The sequence below is a fragment of the Podarcis pityusensis genome (assembly GCF_964106645.2).
Source record: "Podarcis pityusensis genome assembly, chromosome: 16".
NCBI lineage: Eukaryota > Metazoa > Chordata > Lepidosauria > Squamata > Lacertidae > Podarcis > Podarcis pityusensis.
The window spans coordinates 10199152-10225203 of record NC_138041.1 but is presented as its reverse complement, the minus strand read 5'-3'; the positions used below and the strand labels follow the sequence as shown (position 1 = coordinate 10225203).

At 48.5% G+C, this 26052-nt stretch overlaps 1 protein-coding gene across 3 annotated transcripts; it reads left to right on the top strand.

The window, feature by feature from the left end:
• Nucleotides 1-3242: 3242 nt before the first annotated feature.
• PKLR (pyruvate kinase L/R) lies at nucleotides 3243-25792 on the top strand. 3 transcript variants are annotated; one of them, XM_080984680.1, is made up of 11 exons: nucleotides 3243-3379; nucleotides 7207-7386; nucleotides 9580-9671; nucleotides 11023-11154; nucleotides 13541-13727; nucleotides 17210-17480; nucleotides 18772-18922; nucleotides 20075-20227; nucleotides 21772-21938; nucleotides 23427-23608; nucleotides 24869-25792. In XM_080984680.1, the coding sequence occupies exons 2-11, from the start codon at nucleotides 7233-7235 to the stop codon at nucleotides 24973-24975; spliced, it is 1596 nt and encodes a 531-aa protein (XP_080840806.1). In that variant the 5' UTR covers nucleotides 3243-3379; nucleotides 7207-7232; the 3' UTR covers nucleotides 24976-25792. The 3 variants fall into 3 exon arrangements, with proteins under 3 accessions (XP_080840806.1, XP_080840807.1, XP_080840805.1); XM_080984681.1 differs by lacking the exon at nucleotides 3243-3379 and adding an exon at nucleotides 3813-3836; XM_080984679.1 differs by lacking the exon at nucleotides 3243-3379 and adding an exon at nucleotides 6906-6985.
• Nucleotides 25793-26052: the final 260 nt, after the last annotated feature.

Sequence of the window (26052 nt, the reverse complement as noted above, 5' to 3'; positions counted from 1 at the left end):
GCAGGGGGAATTTGCACACCCAAACTCTGAAGGGTCACTCTTTCTCTCAGCTGGCGATGGGTGGGAGCAATCCTGCTTAGTGCTGAGTTCTGTTCTGGTACAGAGCTCCCTGAATTTGTCCGGGGACTGAACTAATTTGGATTCCTGAACCACTGCCTATAACAAAGGCAACTTTCAGTAAGACACTGCTGGTAATGGGGGAGGAAAGTTGTTCAGTTTGCATTTAAATGTAAGTCAGGCATGTCCAATGTCTGGTTTTATGATCGCCGAAGAATGGATGCTTTTGAATTATGGTGCTGGAGGAGACTCTTGAGAGTCCCATGGACTGCAAGAAGATCAAACCTCTCCATTCTGAAGGAAATCAACCCTGAGGGCTCACTGGAAGGACAGATCGTGAAGCTGAGGCTCCAATACTTTGGCCACCTCATGAGAAGAGAAGACTCCCTGGAAAAGACCCTGATGTTGGGAAAGATGGAGGGCACAAGGAGAAGGGGATGACAGAGGACGAGATGGTTGGACAGAGTTCTCGAAGTTACTAATATGAGTTTGACCAAACTGCGGGAGGCAGTGGAAGACAGGAGAGTGCCTGGTGTGCTCTGGTCCAGGGGGTCACAAAGAGTCGGACATGACTAAATGACTAAACAACAACAACAACAAATTAATAGGGGTCAAATCCCCCAAAAAACTCAACAACCTCAATCCTAAAAAAAGCTCAACAACTCAACTCATGCATGTTCACTTCATCAAATCTGGCTCTTTAAAAAAAGTTTGGGCACCCCTGCAATAAGTGGACTGAAAACATGAGCTATCCTTCAAGATTTTGCAAATTCAATTGTATTCAATAATGCATACTTAAGGGCTAAATGTGCATAAAAATGCATTACGGTAATGAAAGTAATATACAAAAATGTATTGTATTAGAAAAAAATGCTTTGCAGAAATGTGTATATTAGGCAAAACTGAATTTAGAAATGTGTACATGGCCTTAAATTCAGAGTTTGCAACATTTTCAGACTGCTTTTCTTTTCTTTTCAAAGATCCTCACAAAAATTCGCCAGCATTTTAGAGCGAACGACTCCTCTCCCACACATATTTGAAAAAAGCAATTCCCTCTAGTGTAATGCATTTTGTATGTCATTTTTGCTAACATATGGAATTTATGTGCAGGCTTTAACCTAATCTACGCCTTTTGTGTGCATTCTTTGGTGGGAGAATTGCACTGCGAAACTTAGAGAAGAACGGTTGTGCTTCAGTTTGTTTGCGGTTCCTAGAGGTGCTCATAGGAAATTGCAAAGCAAACCAAATTTCTCTTCCACACCTCCTTGCGCTCAGCTAATAAGGCGGGGGTATGGGAGGGGTCTCCAGCTGTAGACTAGAAATGGTTTTGGTGGGGTGAGGGGAAGAAAGAAATCTCTTCAGGCTTCAACCACAAGAGGGAGCAGCAGTTCGCTGATGGAATTACCATATTTTTCGCTCTATAAGACGCACCAGACCACAAGACGCACCTAGTTTTTGGAGGAGGAAAACAAGGCAAAAAAATATTCTGAATCTCAGAAGCCAGAACAGCAAGAGGGATTGCTGCGCAGTGAAAGCAGCAATCCCTCTTGCTGTTCTGGCTTCTGGGATAGCTGCGCGGCCTGCATTCGCTCCATAAGACGCACACACATTTCCCCTTACTTTTTGGGAGGGGAAATGTGAGTCTTATAGAGCAAAAAATACGGTAATTTAAGGCTTACTGAGGCCACATTCACACCATACATTTAAAGCCCTATGATGCCACTTTAAACAGTCATGGCTCCCCACCCAAAAAAGTATTATGGGAACTGTAGTTTTTTAAGGATGCTGAGAATTGCTAGGAGGCCCTTAGTCCTCTCTCTGAGCTACAGTTCCCAAAGTGCTTTAACAATTAAAACCTCTATCCCAGGGAGCTATGGGCTCAGTGAGGGGAACGGGGATCTCAGCACCCTTAACAAACCACAACTCCCAGGATTCTTTGGGAGAAGCTGTGATTATTTAACATATTTGCATCCCCTGGCACCAACTACAGGAAGCCCTGGGGGCCCGGGCACCCACATTTTTTTGTTGGTGTGGGTGCCCAGCACCCACCCCGCAGGGCCTCAGACACAACTTCTGGGACAGCGAAGGTCATGTTTGAGGCCTCACAGGGTGTGTGATGTCATGTGACATCACAATGTCATGTGACATGTGCCACTGGGCACATAATCCCCAGTTGGTGCCAGTGTTTGTATCTGATAGAACAGGGGTCAGCAAACTTTTTCAGCAGGGGGCCGGTCCACTGTCCCTCAGACCTTTGGGGGGGGGGCGGACTATATTTTGAAGGGGGGGGGGAATGAACAAATTCCTATGCCCCACAAATAACCCAGAGATGCATTTTAAATAAAAGGACACATTCTACTCATGTAAAAACACGCTGATTCCTGGACCATCTGTGGGCTGGATTTAGAAGGCGACTGGGCCGGATTCGGCCCCCGGGCCTTAGTTTGCCTACCCATGTGATAGAGGAAATTAGGGACAGGGGGGAATTTATGAGCCAAGAAGCTACCAACTCAGTCATATAGAATGCTGCGTGTGTGCCTTTTCCCTTCCTACTGTACTTGTGGGTCCTCTGCAGCTTTCCCATAATAAGCTGTGGTGAAGATGAATCTACTCGAGCCATTTAGACTGCATTCCTACTATGCCTTTTAAGCACTACGATGCCACTTAAAACTGTCATGACTTTCCCCCAAAGGATTCTGGGAGCTGTAGTTCCAGTTCCTCTCATTTTCTCACTTTTCCAGCCTCAGGTTCGGGTCTTCAGATTTCCAGGTCATTCTGCAATATTCTTCTTTAAAACAAAGAATCTTCGTGAAAGTCAATTGACAATTTAGTGCAAAATTCATCTTCACATCTTTAATGCAAATTTCCCTAATATGCTTTTTTTGCAAAGCCATTTCCTCTAATGTAATACTCCCCCTTCTATTTTCACTTACGTATGCTTGGACTTCCTTACCCCCTGTGTTATTGTACACACTACTCTGCAAGAGAAAGGCGCTGCAAAATTCAGAGGCGTGCTGGTTGCAAACACAGGAGGAACTCTTGCAACTGCTGCCGCTGTCGTGGGGCAGCCTGGAATCTTGAGATCTAGCCCTGGGGCCAGAAAAAAAAAAAGCAGCCTTTCAGGAAGGATGTGAGGCCTGGTTGTTTGGCGCAGTCTCCAGCAGGGTGTGGCTGCCGGTTTTGCTGCTGGGGCTGAAGGCCTCCCCACTTTGAAGGGGCTGGCCTAAAGCCGTCGCAAGCCAAACAGCCTCTCTTCCTCGTTCTCCCTGCAGCTGCGAGCAGAGGCCAGAAAAAAAAGCTGAAGGAAGAAACGGCAAGGAGGGTGGGTATACAACGTCTCTCCCGCCCTGCTCCGGTCCTCGGCCCTTGCGAGGCCTCACAGTCGGCCTGCAGGGGTGTTGTCCGGAGGCAGGGAATGTGCAGGAGATGCTCTTATCTCCAGAGGAGGTTGCCCAAGGCCTAGTCTACTTTTGGGGAGCTCAGTGGGGGAAGAGCATGGGTAGGCAACCTAAGGCCCAGGGGCCGGATCCAGTCCAATCGCCTTCTAAATCCGGCCCACGGACAGTCTGGGAATCAGCATGTTCTTACATGAGTAGAACGTGCGCTTTTATTTCAAATGCATCTCTGGGTTATTTGTGGGGCATAGGAATTCGTTCATTATTTTTTTCCAAAATATAGTCCGGCCCCCCACAAGGTCTGAGGGACAGTGGACCGGCCCCCTGCTGAAAAAGTTTTGGGCTAGAGCATCTGCTTTGTATAAAGATCTCCATCGTCGCCAGGTAGGGCTTGGAATTTGTCCCTGCCTGAAACTCTGAACAGCCGCTGCCCATCAGTGTAGCTCGTTCTGAGCTAGATAGACCAACCGACTATGTCGAACGTGGCTTCCCGGGTTCCTGTTTAATTCAGAATCACAAGGGCAGGAAGGACCATAACTCAGTGGGGGAGAGGGCATGCTTAGCATGTATAGAATCGTAAAATTTAGAAGGGACCCCGGGGATCATGGAGTCCAACCACTTGCAAAGCAGGAATCTCAGCTAAAGCATCCAGGACAGATGGCCATCTAACCGCTGCTTTAGAAACCTCTGAGGAAGGAGAGTCCACAACCTCCCGAGGGAGACCTTTTCCATGATCAAACAGCTCTGACTGTCAGAAAGTTTTTCCCCTTATGCGTAGTCAGAATCTCCTTTCTTGTACCTTAAAGTCGTTGGTTCGAGTCCTGACCTCTGGAGGAGCAGGAGAGAACAAGCTTGCTCCCTCTTCCCTGCGACAGCCGGAGATATTTGAAGATGCAGAAGATTCCGGGTCCTATCTGTATCCGTAGAAGGCAGCTTAGGCCTTTAGGCAACAGCAGCTCAGGGCTGGGCCCGGGATATTTTGTGCCTGAGTCATCAGGGAGCAAATACAGTGGTACCTCAGGTTAAGAACTTAATTCATTCTGGAGGTCCGTTCTTAACCTGAAACTGTTCTTAACCTGAGGTACCACTTTAGCTAATGGGGCCTCCCGCTGCTGCTGCCCAATTTCTGTTCTCATCCTGAAGCAAAGTTCTTAACCTGAGGTACTATTTCTGGGTTAGCAGAGTCTGTAACCTGAAGCGTCTGTAGCCTGAGGTACCACTGTAGTGGCTCCCTTTTTACACAATGCACACAGGTCTAAAATGCAATGCCCTAGCACCCAAGGCTGGCGAAGGGAGCTGGAAAATCCCACAAATATTTCTCTCCCTCCCTGGTGGTGAAAAAAAATGCAGCAATGTGAAGAGAAATAGCATACCCCTTCATGACTAGCTGTGGGCGGGGAATTTGATTTGCACCGTAAGGCAAATCTGCATAATTTGCACTTTCTGAAAGAATCCGATATTTATTTATTTCCTGGCACCGTGTGGGGCAATGTCAGTACAGTTGTACCTTGGCTCCCGAATGCCTTGGGAGTTGAATATTTCTGCTCCCGAACGATCCAAAACTGGACGTGAGCATTCCAGTTTCCAAACGTTCTTTCAGAAGCCGAACTTCTAACGACGCTTCCGCAGCTAAACAGAAGCCGCGCTTTGGTTTCCGAACGTTTCGGAAGTCAAACGGACTTCCGGAACATATTCCGTTCGACTTCTGAGGTACGACTGTATTTTATGCTGTTATTTTTCACTGCTCGCAAAAAGTCTGGGAAGGGTGGGTTTACTGCGCAAGAGCACTAAGCAGCGTTGAAAGCATGACGGAACATAGGAAGCTGAGTCAAAGGATAGGTCCATCTAGCTCAGAGCTGTCTGCACTGACTGGCAGCAGTTCTTCAGGGTTTCAGGCAGGGAATCTCCCCCAACCCTACCTGGAGAGGCCGGGGATTGAACCTGGAACCTTCTGCACACCAGGCAAATGCTCTACCACCAAGCTATGGGCCTTCCCTTTCATTAAGCCAATACAGTGGTACCTTGGGTTACATATGCTTCAGGTTACAGACGCTTCAGGTTACAGGCTTCGCTAACCCAGAAATAGTACCTCGGGTTAAGAACTTTGCTTCAGGATAAGAACAGAAATTGTGCTCCGGTGGTGCGGCAGCAGCAGGAGACCCCATTAGCTAAAGTGGTGCTTCAGGTTAAGAACAGTTTCAGGTTAAGAATGGACCTCTGGAATGAATTAAGTACTTAACCCGAGGTACCACTGTATTTGTTTGACCTCACCCCCCAAAATAAGCTGCAGTCTGGAAGCAGTGGATAATAATAAAATAGGCTATTGTTGGCATCCATCTGTCTCAAGAGACAATGGAGTGTGCCTCTGGGGGTGAAATCAAACCTCTGCAATAGCAGCACTGAAGAGAGCTCTCCAGGGTGGAAGCCTAGGCAGTGTGCATGGAGGTCCTGGGCTGCCCAGATGACAAGACCCCCTTCTTAGCATCGCTGATGTGGTCCAAAGGAAAGCAGAGCAACACATTTGGCGCCATCTTGGCTGCAGGAATTGCCAAAAAGAGATGTGCAAGGCGTCATCCAACTGTCTTCGGGAGTCCACTCTGGATTTGTGTAAGGTTAATTCCTGAGCTCTTTCTTCACCCGAAGACATCCCACAAGGCAGGAGAGGTTTAGGATCAGAGTTTTCCTTCTCCTAGGTGGGCTCCCATCCCAGGTTGATGATCCCCACCTTCCCTAACTCACAAAGGGTTTGAGACCCATTGGCTGCCCTCACTTGGTTTAGCCGGCCAGTCGAAGCCGTTCCCGGGGTGTGGTTCCTGTCGCATGCCAACAGCTTCTAGGAGCAGGGCTTTTTTTCCAGCTGGAACTCACCAGAACTCAGTTCCAGCACCTCTCAGGTGGGCTGAAAGAAAGAGGGAGGTGTTATGGTGAGTTCCAACACCTCTTTTTCTGGAAAAATAGCACTGCCTAGGAGCCACAGGCTGTCAGGCCCCATCTGCCCCTCAGTTCCCTCTAGAGCATGCACAGAAACCACCTTCTTGACTGTTGGACCCGCAATCAGTCTCCTCAGCTCAATCTGCCAGCACCTGATAATACAGTGGTACCTCGGGTTAAGAACTTAATTCGTTCTGGAGGTCTGTTCTTAACCTGAAGCACCACTTTAGCTAATGGGGCCTCCCGCTGCTGCTGCGGCGCCAGAGCACAATTTCTGTTCTCATCCTGAAGCAAAGTTCTTAACCCGAGGTAATATTTCTGGGTTAGTGGAGTCTGTAACCTGAAGTGTGTGTAACCTGAAGCCTATGTAACCCGAGGTACCGCTGTAATAGCAATAATAATGGGGAGCAATTGCTGGCTTTGTACACCAACCACCACGCGGATATTGTGGACTTAGAACTGAGCTGGTAACTCTTTAACCAGGGAGAGGGGTGGGGTGGCTGGGTGAGGGGAGGCCTGGAGGCCTGGCAGTCGGGGCAGAGTCTACCTGGGCCTGGAGCGAAGCCGGGAAGCTTTGAGAGGGAGGCGTGTGAAGATGGAGGGTGCGTCTGGGCTAGGCCTGGGGAGGAAGGGATGGGTAGACGGGGGCTGCTGGCCAGGCCTCTCCAGCAGATGGAACGGAGGTGGGTGTGGAGAGTGCATCATGCTCTGACCATGAGGCTGCGCCGTGATCTGCAAGCGCTACCGTGACGCGTCCGTCTGCCTTCCTGCCCAGAGCTTGCATTCAGGAGTGATTCTTCCTTCCCCCACCCCCTGCACGCAGGTAGCATCTCGATTCTCCCAGACGACATGGCCAGCCTCACCCAGGAGCTGGGCACTGCTTTCTTCCAGAAGCACCAGCTGCCAGCATCCATGGCGGACACCTTCCTGGAACACCTCTGCCTGCTGGACATCGACTCGGAGCCCATCGCCGCCCGCAGCACAGGAATCGTCTGCACCATTGGTATGGCACCGCTCCTTAGCTGCTGACGAGCTTCTCTCGCCCGCCCTGCAGAAGCGCTGCAGGGAATCTAGTGAATTCTAGCAAATTGTGAATATAGGATTGGGTGTACACGCACCCGGCCTGTTGAAATCTCACAAGCTCAATAAAATTTCTATAGTACAGTGGAACCTCGGTTTTCGAACGTAATCTGTTCTGGAAGACCGTTCGACTTCCGAAACGTTTGAAAACCGAAAACTCAGTACGGAAGCCTCAATACAACAGGGGAACTCCAAACAGAAGCCACGTGGCATGTTCAGCTTCAAAAAATCATTTGAAAACTGAAGCAGTTACTTCTGGGTTTTCGGCGTTCGAAAGCCGAAATGTTCAACTTCTGAGACGATCAAAAACCGAAGTTCCACTGTATTTAGCATCAGGTTTGGTCTGCTGTATAAGGAATCATCCCTCCCTGGGGATTAACAAATTTAGAAACACTTTTGTGAAATAGGAAACGGTAGGATAAATTATGCTAGAGGGATGAGAAATAGGTGTGTGTGTTGAATTTATCAGCGTTTAAAGCTGATTGTTTATTGTTGCGAAATGTGTGTTATTTTGATGCAGAATAGATGATAGATAGATAGATAGATAGATAGATAGATAGATAGATACTGTAGATAGGTAGGTAGGTAGATGACAGATAGATATAGATAGATAGATGATAGATGATAGATGATAGATAGATAGATAGATAGATAGATAGATAGATAGATAGATGATAGATAGATAGATAGATAGATAGATAGATAGATGATAGATGATAGATGATAGATGATAGATGATAGATGATAGATAGATAGATGATTGATAGATAGATAGATAGATGATAGATAGATATAGATAGATATAGATAGATATAGATAGTTAGATAGATAGATGATAGATAGACAGATAGATAGATAGATACCGGTAGATACTGTAGATAGGTAGGTAGATAGATAGATAGATAGATAGATGATAGATAGATAGATGATAGATGATAGATGATAGATGATAGAGATGATAGATGATAGATAGATACTGTAGATAGATAGGTAGGTAAACAGATATATAGATAGCAATGGCTGCTAGCCATGATGTCTATGCTCTGCCTTCTAATGCTTCTAAATACTACTTGCTGGACACTGCAGGAGGGGAGAGTGGTCTTGTGTTCGGATCCTGCTTCCAGGTTTCCCACAAGCATCTGGTTGGCCACTGTGAGAACAGGATGCTGGGCAAGATGTCTCTCTGGCCTCTTCCAACAGGCTCTTATTCTCTTATGTTATGCTCTTCTGTTTTTCATTTAAGGGGAGGGGGGGCAAGATTCCTTGCGATCAAAAATAAATACCTCCGCACTCAACACACCCCTAACTCCTGGAATTTACTGCCACAAACTGTGGCGGTGCTTTAAGCGAAAAATCGGACCAATTGATGATAGAAGAGGAGGCAGAAGAGGAATGCTAACCAGCACAGCAAAATGGAAAGTCCATAGCTAGAGGCAGCGAATCAGAGAATGAGAATTATTGGAAAAAGGGAAACATTGCCTGTGAGCTTCCTGGCAGCATCTGGCTGCCCTCTGTTGGAAACAGGATATTCAGCCAGAAAGGTGGTCCCTATGTACTTATGTGCACACTTAGCACCCTCACTTCCCCTGGGGCGTTTGGGGAAAATGAACGATTCCTGTTAAAGACTGAGTTGGGTCATTTGACAGGACGTAGCCTGGCTAGGGACACGGGTGGTGCTGTGGGTTAAACCACAGAGCCTAGGGCTTGCTGATCAGAAGTTCGGCGGTTCGAATCCCCGTGACGGGGTGAGCTCCAGTTGTTCGGTCCCAGCTCCTGCCAACCTAGCAGTTCGAAAGCACGTCAAAGTGCAAGTAGATAAATAGGTACCGCTCCGGCGGGAAGGTAAATGGTGTTTCCGTGCGCTGCTCTGGTTCGCCAGCAGCGGCTTAGTCATGCTGGCCACATGACCCGGAAGCTGTACGCCAGCTCCCTCGGCCAATAAAGCGAGATGAGTGCCGCAACCCCAGAGTCGGTCACGACTGGACCTAATGGTTAGGGGTCCCTTTACCTTTACTTTAGCCACTGGCTTGGTGACACTGGGTGCAAGACCTGAGGGAGGATGTGTCAATACGGTTCTTTGTCCCAGTGACCCAATGCTCCCCGTCTCCTCTTTCAGGCCCTGCTTCCCGCTCGGTGGAAATGCTCCGTGAGATGATCAAGGCTGGAATGAACATTGCACGGCTGAACTTTTCGCACGGCTCACATGAGGTATCAAGTGGGTGGGGATGAGAGTAAGCCATTTCCTTCCCCAAGAGGGTGGGGTGTCATGTCCTGGTCTGATGCTGGATCCCACAGGGAAAGCTGAAGGTTTCTGGACCAATGGATAGCTCCGAGTTGAGCCACTTGCGCCAACAAATCTAGGACATGGACTGAGGCGTTTTAGGCCTCGGCCTCCAGATTCCTTCCTTGACAGGAGCGAGCCAGCAGTAAATCACACTGAGCTAGTTGGAGTTAACTCTTTATTAGCAAAAATGGGATCTGCACAGGAGTGTCAGGCCTAATGAGTGCAGCAACTTATCCCTGGCAGGTCTTGCCCCCATGAAGCAGTTGTAGGATGTGAAAGACCAGAGCAGTCAAGTACAACATTCCTAGAGTGAACATGTTTGCACATGGGGAGGAATCTTTGTCCAGCCAACAGGAAAGCTTCCTGTTTCCTTCTGGCCTGGGACATACTTCCTCTGCATGTGACTAGAGAGTGGGTGTGGCCTCACCTGTGCAGATAATGACAAAAGCACAGGGCAGGGCAGCCATCTCTCTCTCTCTTTCACCACATGCATCAAAGAAACAACATCTACTAAGCCAAAGATGCCCTCTTGGCTTCCAGCCAAGAGAGGACAAAGGGACTGTCTTCTTATGAGATAGATTCCAAGTGTATGTTACTACATTAAGCTAAGTCTGCCTTCTGAGATCTGATTGTGAACTGAATGTGAGTAAACTCTTTTTATACTTTTATAGAAGACTGTGTTATGTCTTATATTTTATGAGGGAATAAGGGAAAAATACCAGAACAGTTATTATAGAGGCTTTAGCGAGCCTGAGCAAAACACATCCGTTGCAAATTTAAAAGAAGGGAATGTTACTCTGCTGAAATTGTGGAACTTGTTAACACAAGTTGGATAAGGATATAATCAGACAACATATCCTCTCCTGCATCCCTGAACATTCCCACAGCAGTTGCTGAGACTGAGAGTCCCCACCTCCCCACAGCTGCCGAAGCCCCCTCCTCTCCAGAGTTTTCCCCAAACAATTGGAGACTGTGCCTGTGCAAAGCCAAACTGTCCTCCACCCTTTTCATGCCTCTTCTGGTTCTGGGGAACTGGGGGAGAGGGAAGCTTGTGGCAGAAGGAGGGGGAGACCCCTGTGATTCTTCACCAGCCTGACCCATCTCTGCCTCTTGGCCCCCCCCCTTTCCAGCTCTGAGCCCTGACTCAGCTCCAGCCCTGCATCCGGCTCTACACCTTGGGTGCCGCGACTCTGAAGTCAGATTCCCCCTTCTTCAGTGAATGAGGAAAGGATCCACTGACTCCCCCACCACCACCACCACTGTTTTCTCTTTCAGTACCATGCAGGATCCATTGTGAATATCCGGAAAGCAACGGAGAGTTTTGCCTCCAACCCGCTCTTCTACCGACCGGTGGCCATTGCCCTGGATACCAAAGGCCCAGAGATCCGCACCGGTGTGGTCAAAGGGGTAAGATTGGGAATGAGTGGTTCAATATTTGGGTAGTTGCCCCATGAAATAAATGTTTGCCATTGGCTGTCTTGGTTATAACAGACTAGGCTGTTACAGGGAACCAGGCGGAGGGCCTTCTCGGTGGTGGCACCCGCCCTGTGGAACGCCCTCCCACCAAATGTCAAAGAGAACAACAACTACCAGACTTTTAGAAGACATCTGAAGGCAGCCCTGTTTAGGGAAGCTTTTAATGTTTGATGCATTACTGTATTTTAATATTTTGTTGGAAGCCACCCAGAGTGGCTGGGGAAACCCAGCCACATGGGCGGAGTATAAATAAATTATTATTATTATTATTATTATTATTATTATTATTATTATTATTCCTGTCTGGCCTGTTGCTCAGCAACATGCAGGACTCTACTCAGGTGGGGTGTCAGAGAGGGAGGTGAGCCTGCAGGACTGGGACTGCCCTGCTGCTGGGTAGAAGAGCAACTTCTGACTCATCTCTCTCTGAGTCTGTGCTCACACTGAGACTCTCAGCCTCCAGCGCTGTCCTGGGGCCTCCTTCTCCTGACCCCCATTAATCTCTCAAAACCTGCTCCTTCTAGCACCTCCCAGCTTGTCCCTTCCCCTGACTGTTCCCCAGTGTCCCACCACCATGACCCGGTGTCAGGGAGTCATGATAACAAACGGGCGTAGTTAATCAAGAATAAGATTTATTGCAAAAACAGAGTTCACTGGAGCGGCCATCACAGCCGTCCGCCTATAAATCAAAGATGTCCCTTCTAAGGAGGATGTTTCCAGAGAGACCAGAAACAGCCGAACTTCCTCTTGTGACATATTCTGTCTTGAAGACCCCCCCATACGCCTAGACCTTGGACTAAGGGGGTCAGCTCCCACCCCTTCCTCATTCTCTGAAACAGTACTTCCGTGGTCCTTCCTGCTCTCTGAGCTACTTTCGTATCTAGCCCCTGCATTTTGTCCGTCGCTGGTGTGCTGGCAAGCTGCTGGCTGACTCTCCACCACTCTGCTATCAGTTGACATTCCTGTTTTGCAGTTAACCCTCTCTCTTCCTGGCTATTCCCTTCACTAGGAGCTGGTTGCAAACTTTCCCTGGGAGCTGGCTCATTCATGACAGCCGGGGTCTAAATCTTCTTCTTCTGTGTCCTCCCTGGGGGGCACTTGGGCAGGCAGCACCACTACTCGTACCTAGGTCTCGTACCTATGGGACCGCCTCTCCTGGTATGCCCCACGGAGAGCCTCAAGGTCCATAAATAGCAACACCCTAGTGGTCCCGGGCCCTAAGGAAGTTAGATTAGCCTCAACCAGAGCCAGGGCCTTTTCAACACTGGCTCCGGCCTGGTGGAACGCTCTGTCTCATGAGACCAGGGCCCTGCTGGATCTGATTTCTTTCCGCAGGGCCTGTAAGACAGAGTTGTTCCGCCTGGCCTTTGGCTTGGAGCCAGTTTGATTCCCTCCCTCTCTTTCTTTTTTCTTTTCCTTCTCCTCCTGCGATGAGGCTACATTTTAATATTTTAATGTTTCAATATTTTAATGTTGTATTTTAATTTTGTTTTTAAGCTGTATTCATTCAACTTGTTTTTATTATTGCTTGTTAGCCGCCCTGAGCCCGGCTTTGGCTGGGGAGGGCGGAGTATAAATAAAAATTATTATTATTATTATTATTACTCATTCAGCCAGTCCCTGCCAATCTGCTCTGCATGCAGAAATCCCCAAGTTCAATCCCCAATGACTCCTGACAGGGCTGGAAGTATTCCCTGCCTGAATCCCTGGAGCACCCTAACGGCAGAGCTGGTTCCGAAATAAAAAATTGCAGCCCTAATCAATAGTTTAATAGTAGTAGTAGTAGTAAATTTTTATTTATACCCTGCCCTCCCTGGCTGGAGCCGGGCTCAGGGCAGATAACACCAGTAAAATTACAATAAAATAATTAAAAAACCACTTTAAAATACAGGTTAAAATATAATTTAAAATGCAGCCTCATTTTAATAGTAGCCCAAAGATCAAAACCATAAGGGGAGGGAAACATAAGGGTCAGACTGAGTCCAAACCAAAGGCCAGGCAGAACACCTCTGTCTTGCAGGCCCTGTGGAAAGATGTCAAGTCCCGCAGGGCCCTAGTCTCTTGTGACAGAACGTTCCACTAATTGGGGCCGGTACTGAAAAGGCCCTGGCCCTAGTTGAGACTAATCTAACCACCTTGCGACTTGGGACCTCCAAGGTGTTGTCATTTGTGGACCTTAAGGTCGTCCGTGGGGCATACCAGTAGAGGCGATCCCATAGGTACATGGGTCCTAGGCCGCATAGGGCTTTAAAAGTCAAAGGTGTTCCCTTTGTTCTTAAGAAATAACTGCTCACGTGGGTGTGGCCTCTTTCTGCAGGGCGTGGACCAAGAAGTGGAACTGGTGAAAGGATCGCGGGTGGTGGTTACGACAGACCCAGCCTTCCGGGAGTGCTGTGACCAGAACACCGTCTGGCTGGATTACGTCAACTTGCCCAAAGTCATCAACATCGGAGGACGGATCTTCATTGACGACGGCCTCATCTCCTTGCTGGTCAAGGAAATCCGTACGTATGCTTCTCCCCTTTCTGCGGTTTGGAAGCCCACCCTTTCGCCTCTCGCTGCTGAGGTGGGTGGTCTCCATCTTTCTTTTCCCCCCAATGATATTTATTATTTTCAGTAAATAAACATTATAAAAAAGAAAAGACAAACAAAAAATAGGAGAAAAAGAGAAACAAGAAAAAAGAGACATACAACGTATTACCACTTAATTAATTAAAATTAAGTGCCATCCATCTTCATAGACATAGTATTTGACTTCCTCGAATCTCTTCCATCCGAATTTCTTAGTAATTATATGTAGCAGTTTCCAATATCAGTGTTTCAAAAGACCATATCACAGTCCTAATCATATTACATAGCTTTCCTTATCGTACATTTTCTTCTTTATAAATTTAATTCCATTTTAATCCTAGGCCTAATTGTTTCTTTCAAGTGGTTACATATCTTTGGTCTCCATCTTTCTTATGCCTCAGACTAGCACCTCCTGTCCAGGAGCGGCCAGTGGTGTCAGGAACCGCCAAGGAGAACAGGGCATTTGCAGATCAGAGAAAGATAGTAAACACCGGCTAACTTACAGTTAGTTTCTTTATGAGGCAAGCAGACCAGAGAACACGCAGAGACTCCTAAGGGTTGCTCCTGTGTAGATGAAGCAGTTGAGCGGACTGGCTTGTAACTCCCCCCTCCACTCCTTATCCCTCTGTGTCAGGCCCCTCCCTCTGTCTACAGCAAGCCCAAGTAATAATAATAATAATAATAATAATATAATAATTATTTATTTGTATCCCACCCTCCATAGCTGAAGCCAGGCTCCTCAGAGCGGCTAACAACAATAAAAGTAACACAGCATTCTAAAATCAATCCATTCTAAAATCAATTCAAAATCAAATTCATGGCAACCATTGGGCTAGAGTTCTGTGAGGATTACCGAAGGAGGGGGTCAGACTGTGCCTTGGCCAAAGGCCTGGTGGAACAGCTCTGTCTTGCAGGCCCTGCGGAAAGATGTCAAGTCCCTCAGGGCTCTAGTCTCTTGTGACAGAGCGTTCCACCAGATCGGGGCCACAGCCGAAAAAGCCCTGGCTGTGGTTGAGGCCAGCCTAACCTCTTTGTGGGACCATCTCTGTTTCTGCCTGGCTCTCTGCTCTGTAAAGTGCAATAGACGCCTTGTTCTGGGAGTGGGGGCCTGCAGGCTGTCAGTAGAAAAAGCTGTCAGGGTGGCTCTGTGGTGGAGCGGCCGAGTCTGAGTCCCATCTCTGCCCTGCTGGGGAACCTCCCTGTTTCCTTCTCTTCATCCTCCTCCAAGTTCCCAACCTCCAGTACTTCCCAGCTCTTCCGCTGGTCTGGGGTGTGGCACGTTTCCCATCACCAGAATCCAAATCATTTCTCTCTGTGCTTTCCCTGGGGGGGGGGGCTCTTGGTCAGGCAGTTTCCACCACTCCTCCTCATCCTGTATACCTGAAAGAGCGTCTCCACCCCCATCGTTCAGCCCGGACACTGAGGTCCAGCACCGAGGACCTTCTGGCTGTTCCCTCATTGCGAGAAGTGAGGTTACTGGGAACCAGACAGAGGGCCTTCTCGGTAGTGGCACCCTCTCTGTGGAACACCCTCCCTTCAGATGCGAGGGAAATAAGCAGCCATCTTATCTTTAAAAGACATCTGAAGGCAGCCCTGTTTAGGGAAGTTTTTAATATTTAATGCTGTATTGTTTTTAACACTCGATTGGGAGCCGCCCAGAGTGGCTGGGGAAACTCAGCCAGATGGGCGGAGTATAAATAACAAATTATTATTATTATATCATTATCCAGCCACTCCCTGACAAGTGGGTTAGGTGGGGATAGGTACCTGGCATCCCAGCAGCAGCATCACGGCTGCTTGCCAGCAGGGGGAAGGCGAGGCGGCAGAGAGGCTGTCTCTGTGTGGTTGCACTGTAGGGAGCATTGGGTTTGATCTGCAGTTGCACCTGCGCCGTGCTTCCCTTCTTGCCTCTCTTCTTCCCAGGAGGCCAGGTGTGCAGTGACACCTGTCTCTGCTGGCCGCTCCTGTTAATTCAGCACCCTGGATAGCACCCTCCCGGATAAGGCCTGTGGGCATGTCCAAAGTCTGTTTCAGGGACCGCTTCTCTTGGTCTGCCCCGTGAAGGACCTTAAGGTCCACAAATGACAACACCTTGGAGGTCCCAAGTCGCAAGGTGGTTAGATTGCTCTCAACTAGGGCCAGGGCCTTTTCAGTACTGGCCCCCACTTGGTGGAACTCTGTCACAAGAGACTAGGGCCCTGTGGGACTTGACATCTTTCCGCAGGGCCTGCAAGACAGAGCTGTTCTGCCTGGCCTTTGGTTTGGACTCAGTCTGACCCTTATGTTTCCCTCCCCTTATGGTTTTGATCTATGGGCTATTATTAAAATGAGGTTGCATTTTAAATTCTATTTTAACCTGTATTTTAAATTGGGGGTTTTTTAATTGTAATTTTACTGGTGTTAGCCACCCTGAGCCCGGGTCTGGCCAGGGAGGGCGGGGTATAAATAAATTTTTATTATTAATCCGACCTGCTGGTCGGTTTAATCTGGCCCCGGTGGCAGTTTGTTTGCTGGGGTAAAAAAACCCTCAACAACTTCAGCCCTAAAAAAAAAGGCTCAACAATTCTGTGGTAAAAATCATAAAAAAGCTCAGTAACCTCAAACCTGAAAAATGTTCAGCAACTTTGGTTGGTCCTTTGGTTGGCCCTCACGGCTCTGCACTTCATCAAATCTGGCCCTCTTGGAAAAAAAATTGGACACCTCCGATATAGTGGCTACTGGGCAACAGATCCTTGTTCCCAGAAACAGCAATTGAGGTAGTTGCATAAAGTTAGGGTTGCCATACTTCTGGAGTTTCCTTGTAACGTCCGGAATTCAAACAGCATCCGGGGGAATTTCGGCAAAACCTCCATTTTTGGGGGCCAACAGAACCAGGGAATGTGTTATGGTTCCCTGTTCAGCATTGTTTTGTATAATAATAATAATAATAATAATAATAATTATTATTATTATTATTATTATTATTATTATTATTATATTAAAAACACACTAAAACATCAAACATTAAAAACTTCCCTAAACAGGGCTGCCTTCAGATGTCTTCTAAAAGTTAGATAGTTGTTTATTTCCTTGACATCTGATGGGAGGGCATTCCACAGGGCGGGTGCCACTACCGAGAAGGCCCTCTGCCTGGTTCCCTGTAACTTGGCTTCTTGCAGCGAGGGAACCTCCAGAAGGCCCTCGGCACTGGGCCTCAGTGTCCGGGCAGAACGATGGGGGTGGAGACGCTCCTTCAGGTATACTGGGCCGAGGCTGTTTAGGGCTTTAAAGGTCAGCACCAACACTTATTGTGCTCGGAAACGTACTGGGAGCCAGTGTAGGTCTTTGTACAGAGTTTCTTTTGGACTACTGGTTATTGATTGAGTGATTTATTCAGTCCTGGTATGAGCCTTCTTTGTCTGACCCCGTCTCACAGGCCCCAACGGCTGTATCGCCGAGGTGGAGAATGGTGGGATGCTGTGCAGCCACAAGGGGGTGAATCTGCCGGGGGCCGAGGTGGACCTGCCGGCGGTCTCCCAGCGGGACATCCAGGACCTGCAGTTCGGCCTGCAGCAGGGCGTCGACATCGTTTTCGCCTCCTTCATCCGCAAGGCCAGCGATGTGGCTGCCATCCGGAAGGTTCTGGGAGAGCAAGGCCGCAACATCAAGATCATCAGCAAGATCGAAAACCACGAGGGAGTCAAAAAGTAATTTCCAGCTTCTATGTTTTCCTGGCCCCGTAGACTGGAGGGGCAGCCCTCCAGACCTCTGTATCTGGGCCTTAAGACTCTCCTCAGGCCACAACCCCCCACTTGCCCTGCTGTGTTCCCTCCTTGGGTGATTTTGCCTGGCTGAAAATTGCCCTTGAACTCTGATACTCTTTCTTGCTTGCCTGGATAGAAAATAGAAAAGGATGTGGGAATAAACATTTGTTGCTCCGCCCACTTTTGCTTCTGGCCCCACCCACCACTGGAATGTGGCCCCCAGAAGAACACCTGGAAGGGAATGTGGCCCTTGGGCCAAAAGGGGCTCCACACCCCTGCCATAGACAGTCTCATGGGTTAGATTTCTGCCCCTGAGCCAATTTCCAGCGTATTTTAGGCTAGCAGAATAAAGCCGTCTGTGGTGTGTCGGGAGAATAGGAGATTAACCTGCTTTCTTGGATCAATCTTCACTTTAAAAATACATATCACATGGGACATTTTTGTTAAGAGGTGAAGTATTCCTTATTCTCAGGGTTTAAACATAACGATGTAGATTTATATTCCTCTCTACAGATCCATGGGACGTGGGTGGCTCTGTGGGTTAAACCACAGAGCCTAGGGCTTGCCAATCAGAAGGTTGGCGGTTTGAATCCCCGTGATGGGGTGAGTTCCCGTTGCTCAGTCCCTGCTCCTGACAACCTAGCAGTTCAAAAGCACGTCAAAGTGCAAGTAGATAAATAGGTACCGCTCCGGCGGAAGTTAAACGGCGTTTCTGTGCGCTGCTCTGGTTCGCCAGAAGCGGCTTAGTCCTGCTGGCCACATGACCCGGAAGCTGTACGCCGGCTTCCTCGGCCAATAAAGCGAGATGAGCGCCGCAACCCCAGAGTCGGCCACGACTGGACCTAATGGTCAGGGGTCCCTTTACCTTTACCTTTACAGGCCCATAAATCAATCAAACCAACACAAAGGTTGCTATCTGGTATCGCATCTGCCATCCTGTGAATTAGCAGCTTTCGTTTTACATAAAGGGAGCACGTTCCTAGTCCTCATGACTTTGTAGAAAACCTTGAGCACTTGCAAGCATATTTTTTAAATGGGGAGGGGGTGATCTGGGGGGCCTGGAATAAAACACCCCCAGTAGTCTGAATCTGAATCTGAATCAGGAGCTACATACATCACTTGATGGTGCAACTATGAGAGAAGCTAGATTTCTCCATGCAGGAGAGTCCTCCTTGTATAACCCCTGCTATCGCTTGTATTTGGCCTCATTGCAACCTCTCTTGCTTCCTGGCAGGTTTGACGAGATCCTGCAAGCCAGCGATGGCATCATGGTGGCGCGTGGAGACCTGGGCATTGAGATCCCCAGCGAGAAGGTTTTCCTGGCTCAAAAGATGATGATTGGGCGATGTAACCGTGCAGGGAAGCCTGTGATATGCGCCACTCAGGTGAGCTGCTGAGAGCAGGGGAACTGGGGGTAGACTGCCTCTGAACATGGGGTCTCCATGTCCAAATCAGCTGCCTCACCAGGCAGTACCCACAGGGAGTTCAGTCAGATACTATCTTTTCTATCCATTAGAAAAGAGTGGTTTAAAGTGGACCACTTCTCACTTTGGCTCTCAATATTCTTTAAAAAAAGGGATGAGGACTAGATGGGCCATTGGCTTGATCCAGCACCATCTTTGGTCCTTACACCTCACCTCCAATGTTGGAGGCAGCATGCTGGGAATCACAAGTGGCAGAAGAAGGATTCCCAAAGACATCTTGTTGGCTTTTGTAAGAACAGGATGCTGGACTAGTATTGGTTGCAAGGGAAAAATATGGAGAAATGAGAATTCCTAGGTGCCAAGATCCAAGTTTGGGGCAAGTCCTCTTCGGTGAGGGAACCCCAGCAGAGATTTAAAACTGCAAAATACCCAGCAAAGTAAAGTGTGGAAATATAGGCTGTTGGATCTCTAAAATATGCGCTTGTGATTTCTAAATTCCCCACACTTGGAAAGTTTTAAAAATGGTTTACTTACAAACTTTCCAGAGGTCAGATTCATGTGCTTCAGAATAGGTTGCACAGGCACTAAAAGTTAGCTGTTACAAAGTGGTTAAAGTTCCTAAATTATTGGTATAGGAAATTGAGAATGGCTTGTGAGAGCCATGTGGTCTGAGCTTGGAGCAACCAGCTCAGACCTCTTGACGTGCTGAGCTTCTCGGGTAGACTGGAGGGGATCAAAAGCTTGGTTATTTAGTTCCTCCCAAAGTTTGCTAAGCATGCCGGGACAGCCTACTCTATGGTCTTAACCCCTACATGCATCAATTAGGCTTAAGCATGCTGGTTATATGAGGCTTGGTTATCTCACAATGGGTCTGGCCTCATCCAACCACTGTAAAAAACAGTGGATGCTGAACAACGAAATATTGGCCTAATCCAGCAGCCTGGCTCTTCTTATGTTCTTATTCATTTAAAAAATACTGATAAATGCAAAGTTGGCACAACTTTTTCAAAAATCAAAACAGAAATAAAATGGGTCATGTTAGAACAAACACATATAATGAAGGGACCTGTGAAAAGGGACACGCTTACAGTCTCCTTCCTCTCTCCCGGGCAGATGTTGGAGAGCATGATCAAGAAGCCTCGCCCCACGAGGGCAGAGACCAGCGATGTGGCCAATGCAGTTTTGGATGGAGCTGACTGCATCATGCTGTCTGGAGAAACCGCCAAGGGGGCGTATCCTGTGGAAGCTGTGCGGATGCAGCATGCGGTATGTATCCAGTTCTTCCTTTCAATTACTTCTCCCCATATATATATGGTAGGCTGGCTGGGTGGGAACATGACAGAACAATAAACAATACCAGAATCTGCTAAGAATTAGTGGTTGTGGCAAGCGAGATCTGCAACAAAATATTTAGAACTTTTAGAAGACATCTTTTAGAAGACAAACTTTTAGAAGCCATCTGAAGGCAGCCCTGTTTAGGGAAGCTTTTAATGTTTAATAGGTTATTGTATTTTAGTGTTTTGTTGGAAGCCGCCCAGAGTGGCTGGGGAGACCCAGCCAGATGGGCGGGGTATAAATAATATATTATTATTATTATTATTAGAGTGTGGAGTGTGGAGTTCAGGGTTCTAGCCAGTCAGCCAGGCCCTGCTCTGTGATACCCTTACACTTGAACTTGGAAGGATAAACATCCCCCATCCATTACTCTGTGGTCTGAATCAACTGCTGCCCCTTCCACGTTTGAACTTACGTCTTATAATCGTCAATCTTGTTTGGATATCTGTGCTGACTGATGGACTGCAAATGTACGGGGGTTGTGTTCTGGGTCATCACGCATGATGGTGGAGCATGCATAAATCCATTCCATCCTGTTCCACCCTCTTCCGGCCACTTCCGGATCTCCGCGAAGTATGTGTGCATGTTTGGACATCAATCGGATGTACATCGATCGGCCGTTGCCTGTATGTAGTTATGTGCATGTGTGGATTGGTGGATGATTCAGAATGTTAAGATAAGCTGATGTTGCTTATTTTTTCTTTGTTATATCTGCAAAATAATAATGATGATAATAATAATAATAATAATAATAATAATAATAATAATAATAATATAATGTGCCTAAGGCAGCTCAAAGCAACCTGTCCATTGAGTGTTCATCCTTCTTTGTTTTCATAAACCTTGCAAGGAAGTTATGTGACACCCGACGTTCACTATGGGGCAATAGTTCAAAGGGTAGATCACCTGCTCTGTATTTGGTCTGCCAAAGCTACCAGGATCAACTTCTGGCATCTCCAGTTTTCAAAGGTAGTAATTAGGGACGAGGGAGCAGTTTGGTACAGTGTGCATGTAATCCTGTACTTTTTGAAAGAATATGCAAACCAGATACACAGCCATCCTTGAAAATTCACATTTCTCCGAATTTCTTGATGCGGTTCTACCCCCCCAGGCAGTGTTTACAAAAATGCATGTTTTAGCGGGAGGTGTGCACCAGAGGGGAGAGTCTCAGGAAAATAACATACAAGAATGCATTAGGTATGGGGAAATGGCTTGCCAAAAGGTGTGCATTAGTCAAAACTGCACAACAAAATGTGTCTGCTGATGAATTTTCATGTGGGTCGTGAAAAATAAACAAACTGCAAATTGTTGCAAAATGTATGACTGGGGGGGGGGAATAGAAATGAAGAGTGTTGAAATGGACAAATCCTTCCGTCCCCAGCAGTGAGGGATGGGGAATATCTTCCTCTTGAGATGCTGCCTGCCAGAGCAGACAGTATTGGGCCAGCATGAATGTCAATGTCCCTCCTGCACAGATTGCTCGAGAAGCTGAGGCCGCCATGTATCACCACCAGCTCTTTCAAGAGCTGCGCCGCCTGACCCCGCTGAGCCAGGACCCCACGGAGGTGACAGCCATCGGCGCTGTGGAGGCTTCCTTCAAGTGCTGCGCAGCTGCCATTATCGTCCTCACGACATCCGGCAGGTGAGGTCAAGGGTGGGATGCTCGAAGGGGCTGGGACCCCAACCTGTCTGTCAAGCAGCCTTGTGCAACCCAGATCCCATCGCCTTAATGCAGAGATGGAGACCCGGGGCAGATCTACACTCATGGTGTTTAACGTTAAGGAAAGGTTAAGAAATGGCTTTGATAACCACATGGCCACATGACGTTATGCTTTTAACATTCATAATTATGTTATTAAAATGTGACACCCAAGGCCGCTTCAGAGCAACCAGCAACTAGCAGTAGGCAAAGTGTGTTTTGAGGGAGGTAAGAAATGCTTTATTTTACAAGTCTGTCGAGTAATGTTTCAGAACGATATATCTAATATCGTTCTAATAACGTTAAACAGGCCCGTGTAGATCCAGCCCTGGTGTTCCTTCTTTGAGTAGACCTATTGAAGTTAATAGACATGGCTAACATAGATCCATTAATTTAAATGGGTCTACTTTGTCTAGGACTTATGGCACATTCACACCATAAATTTAAACAGTCATTGCTTCCCCCAGAGGATTCTGGGAGCTGTACTTGAAGAGGGCTGAAAGTTGTTAGGAGACCCCCTAGTCCTTTCACAGAGCTGCAATTTCCAGAGTTTGCAGTGAAGAGGGACTGATAGTTAAACTACTCTGATTAAAGCTTACACCTGTTGTTCAGCCACTTTCGCCTCTGCCCTGGCCCAATAATAGTAATAATTTTATTATTTATATGCCGCTCATCTTGACTGGGTTGCCCCCAGGGTCTTGCAGAGCCAGGCAGAGGCCCGGGCCAGGTAGATAATGTGCCCCCCCCATTCCACGCTCCTCTGCGGAGCCAACTGCAGGCCCCACCCCAGACGCTGGGGAAGCTTTTCTCTCGTGCTGCCAGCCATGGCCCCAGGGAATCCGCCCACTGCCGCCGCTGCCTTTGCGCCTCCTTGTTTGCCCCAGTGCATCCCCTGCAATTGTGAATATGCTGACCGAGGCCCCCTTTGGAATCGGAGGCCCGGGCCAAGTGGCCCATATGGCCCCCTCTCTGTCTGGGCCTGGTTGCTCCAGCCGCTATGGGTAGCTTCCGGAAAAATATACAAACGTAATAAAAGATCAGACATTAAAAGCTTCCTGAAGAAGGGCTGCCTTCAGATGTCTTCTCGAAGTCGTTTAGTTGTTTATCTCTTTGACATCTGACGGGAGGAAGTTCCACTACCGAGAAGGCCCTCTGCCTGGTTCCCTGTAACCTCACTTCTCGCAGTGAGGGAACCGCCAGAAGGCCCTCGGAGCTGGACCTTCAGAAGGCCCTCAGAGCTGGACCAGAAGGCCCTTGAAAAGTCATCCAGAAGGCAATGTGGCCCTCAGGCTGAAAAAGGTAGCTGGTCGTAGAAGCATAACTGTGAAGACCACTCAGGAACCCTGAATGTTGGCAATGACAGATATAAGGAGTCTGAATACTCCCAGATTTGCTGCCTCACCCTTCCGCCTGCTCCCTTCCTCAACTCAGGTCTGCTCAGCTGCTGTCCCGCTACCGGCCCCGGGCCCTCATCATTGCCGTGACCCGCGATGAGCAGGTCGCCCGCCAGGCCCACCTCAGCCGCGGTATCTTCCCAGTCCTGTGGCGTGGGGCCACCCAGGAGGTGTGGGCGGACGATGTTGATCGCCGAGTGCAGTTTGGCATTGAGATCGGTGAGTCTGTAGCACTCCACCCTGCCCAAGGATCTGCCATCTTTTCTTCTCCCTGATGGGGCTCCTGGGAGTCTTTTACCTGCTCTGTTGCAGGCAGATATCCAAATGGTGCAAGCCCCTCTTGACGCTGCAAATTCTCATCGGGAAATGTGGCGCCTGTTTAATGGTAGCTTCTCACGCATTCCCCTTCGAGGGCCTCAGCGAAAGGCAGCGGCCCTAACTCACTCCTTGCTTATGCAAGAAGGGTGTGTTTGAGAGGACAGCTCCTTCAGGAAGCGGTGGGAAATCTGTGGCCTCAATACAGCCCTCAGCCTAATGTCAGGGGGCCTTTGGACAGTGGCAGAGAAAGAGGGTGGCATGCACAAACAAACAAACAAACAAACAGTGCTGTGGAATCCTGCAATGGGCAAACCTACCCACTCACTTTCCATTCCATTCTTCTCCAGTATGCAATGAGACCGTCAGGAGCTGGAGTCAGGATTAGCTCAGTAACGAAATACCTGGTGTCAGTGAAGTTAACTCTTTAGTCAAAGAAAAAGTGCAGGCCTAGTGGTCACAGCAACCCACCCTGGTAGATCTTGCCCCAATGAGGCAGTTGCGAGGACTGAAGGTCCCCACCTGCCCACTGCTCCCTAAGACTTCCTCTCTCCGAGTTCCTTCCCTAGCAGCCTAAGACTGCACTGTCTTGTCTCTCTTTCCTCCCCCCTCTTTATTTCTCTGTGGGTTCTGGGGGAGCAGGCAGAAAGGGAGCTGGTCACACAGCAGGAGGGTGAGACCCCCTGGCTTCTTCAGCAGCCTGGCCACCCCCTCCTCTCCAGCCTCCGCTTCTACCTCTGAGTCTGAACCGCTCTCTGCCACTGCATCTTCCTGCTCACTAAACCCCGTTCCCTCTTCATCTTCAGACACTTCCTCCTCCCAGCCTGCTCCCTCTGGCCAGTCATCGCCATCCCAGCAACACTCCCCTAGCTCTGAGCCTTCTGCCCCTGGTTCCCTGGGGGGGGGGGGGTCCCCAGCTCCTCTGCATCCAAGCCAGCCCAAGACAGCAACTCTGTTAGATCACCCTCTCCCCTAGAGTGTGGAACCCTTGGGTCAAAAAACAACACACACACACCCCAGCTGTGTCTCACAGGAACATCCAGAGCTCACATGACCTGGAAGGGGATGACTGCCCTCCCCACAGTTTCGCAACGGAACCTCTGGCTCTCCTTACCCTTACCCTTCATCCTTTTCCTGATCCTGTCTTCCGCTCTCCCTTCCCAGGCCGAGTGCGAGGTTTCCTGCGGTCCGAGGACTTGGTCATCGTGGTTACAGGCTGGCGGCCTGGAGCAGGTTATACCAACATCATGAGGGTGCAGCAGGTTCCGTAAGCACAGCGAGAGGCACCCCCCAAAAAAATCCCCTTCAAGAGAGATGCCCGTGCCCTATGCCATTTCACAGCTGAAAAATGGGGACAAGCTTATAAAGTCCCTGTGCTTCTTTCTGGCAAGGGTTACTTGCAGGTCATACAAGCTGCCTCTTGCTTTCCTATATATGAGTGGTGTCTGTTCTCTGCCTGCTGTTTCGGCTGACTGTGCACCAACCCTCTCCTCCTCTAAAAGCCAAGTGGGTGCTTCATCTTCAGTTAAAGATATATTTGGGGAAACACTATTGTCCTTCAGTCTGTTGTCGACTGTTCCTAAGATGTAGAGACCTCGGCGGATGAGGCACCTCTAAGAAATTCTTGGCTGCAAGCGCTGCAGGTGTCTTAGTGTTTAAGCCACTTAGTGGTGGCAGAACCTCAGGCTTGGGTGGCAGAGGGCATGCGGCCCTCCAGCCTCTCTGCCTGGCCCTTGTAAGTGTCCACAGGTCACACTTCTCACTGGCCTTACACTACACCCTGAGTGCTTTTGCCTGCCTGAAATGGGAACTCGGATCGTGCCTTTTGCTTCTCTGCATGGAAGCTGGGGAGAGGCAAGTGCTGGGGTGCGGGAGAAGCCCAATTCAGTTCACATTTGAAGGCAAATCTACTAAACGCACACTCTCTGAAACAATACACAAACCGGAACAAACAGCAGCCATCTTTCGAAATTTGCACCCATCTGAACTTTGCGCTCAGAGTTTTGTGCTCAAATTTGCACCCCTCTGAATTTTGCACTCTGCCTTTTGCACTCCTGTTAAGAAAAAAATATAAATGTTGGAGGAAAATGTGCTTTGTATTGTGCAAAATGGTCTGTTAGGATAAAGTCATACTGAAATCCTCTTCGAGGCCAACCTGGCAAACATAAACCCATAAACAAACAAACAAACAAACACACACCTACCCTCTTCCTACCCCTCATGGGCAATCATTTCCTCCTCTTTCAAGAGATGCTGCCTCTGATCTTTCTGCACAGGGAAGCAGGAGACAAAGTCTCTCTCCCCCCGCCCTTCCTTCCCTGATTGCCAATCTGTCCCTGATCTGCCAT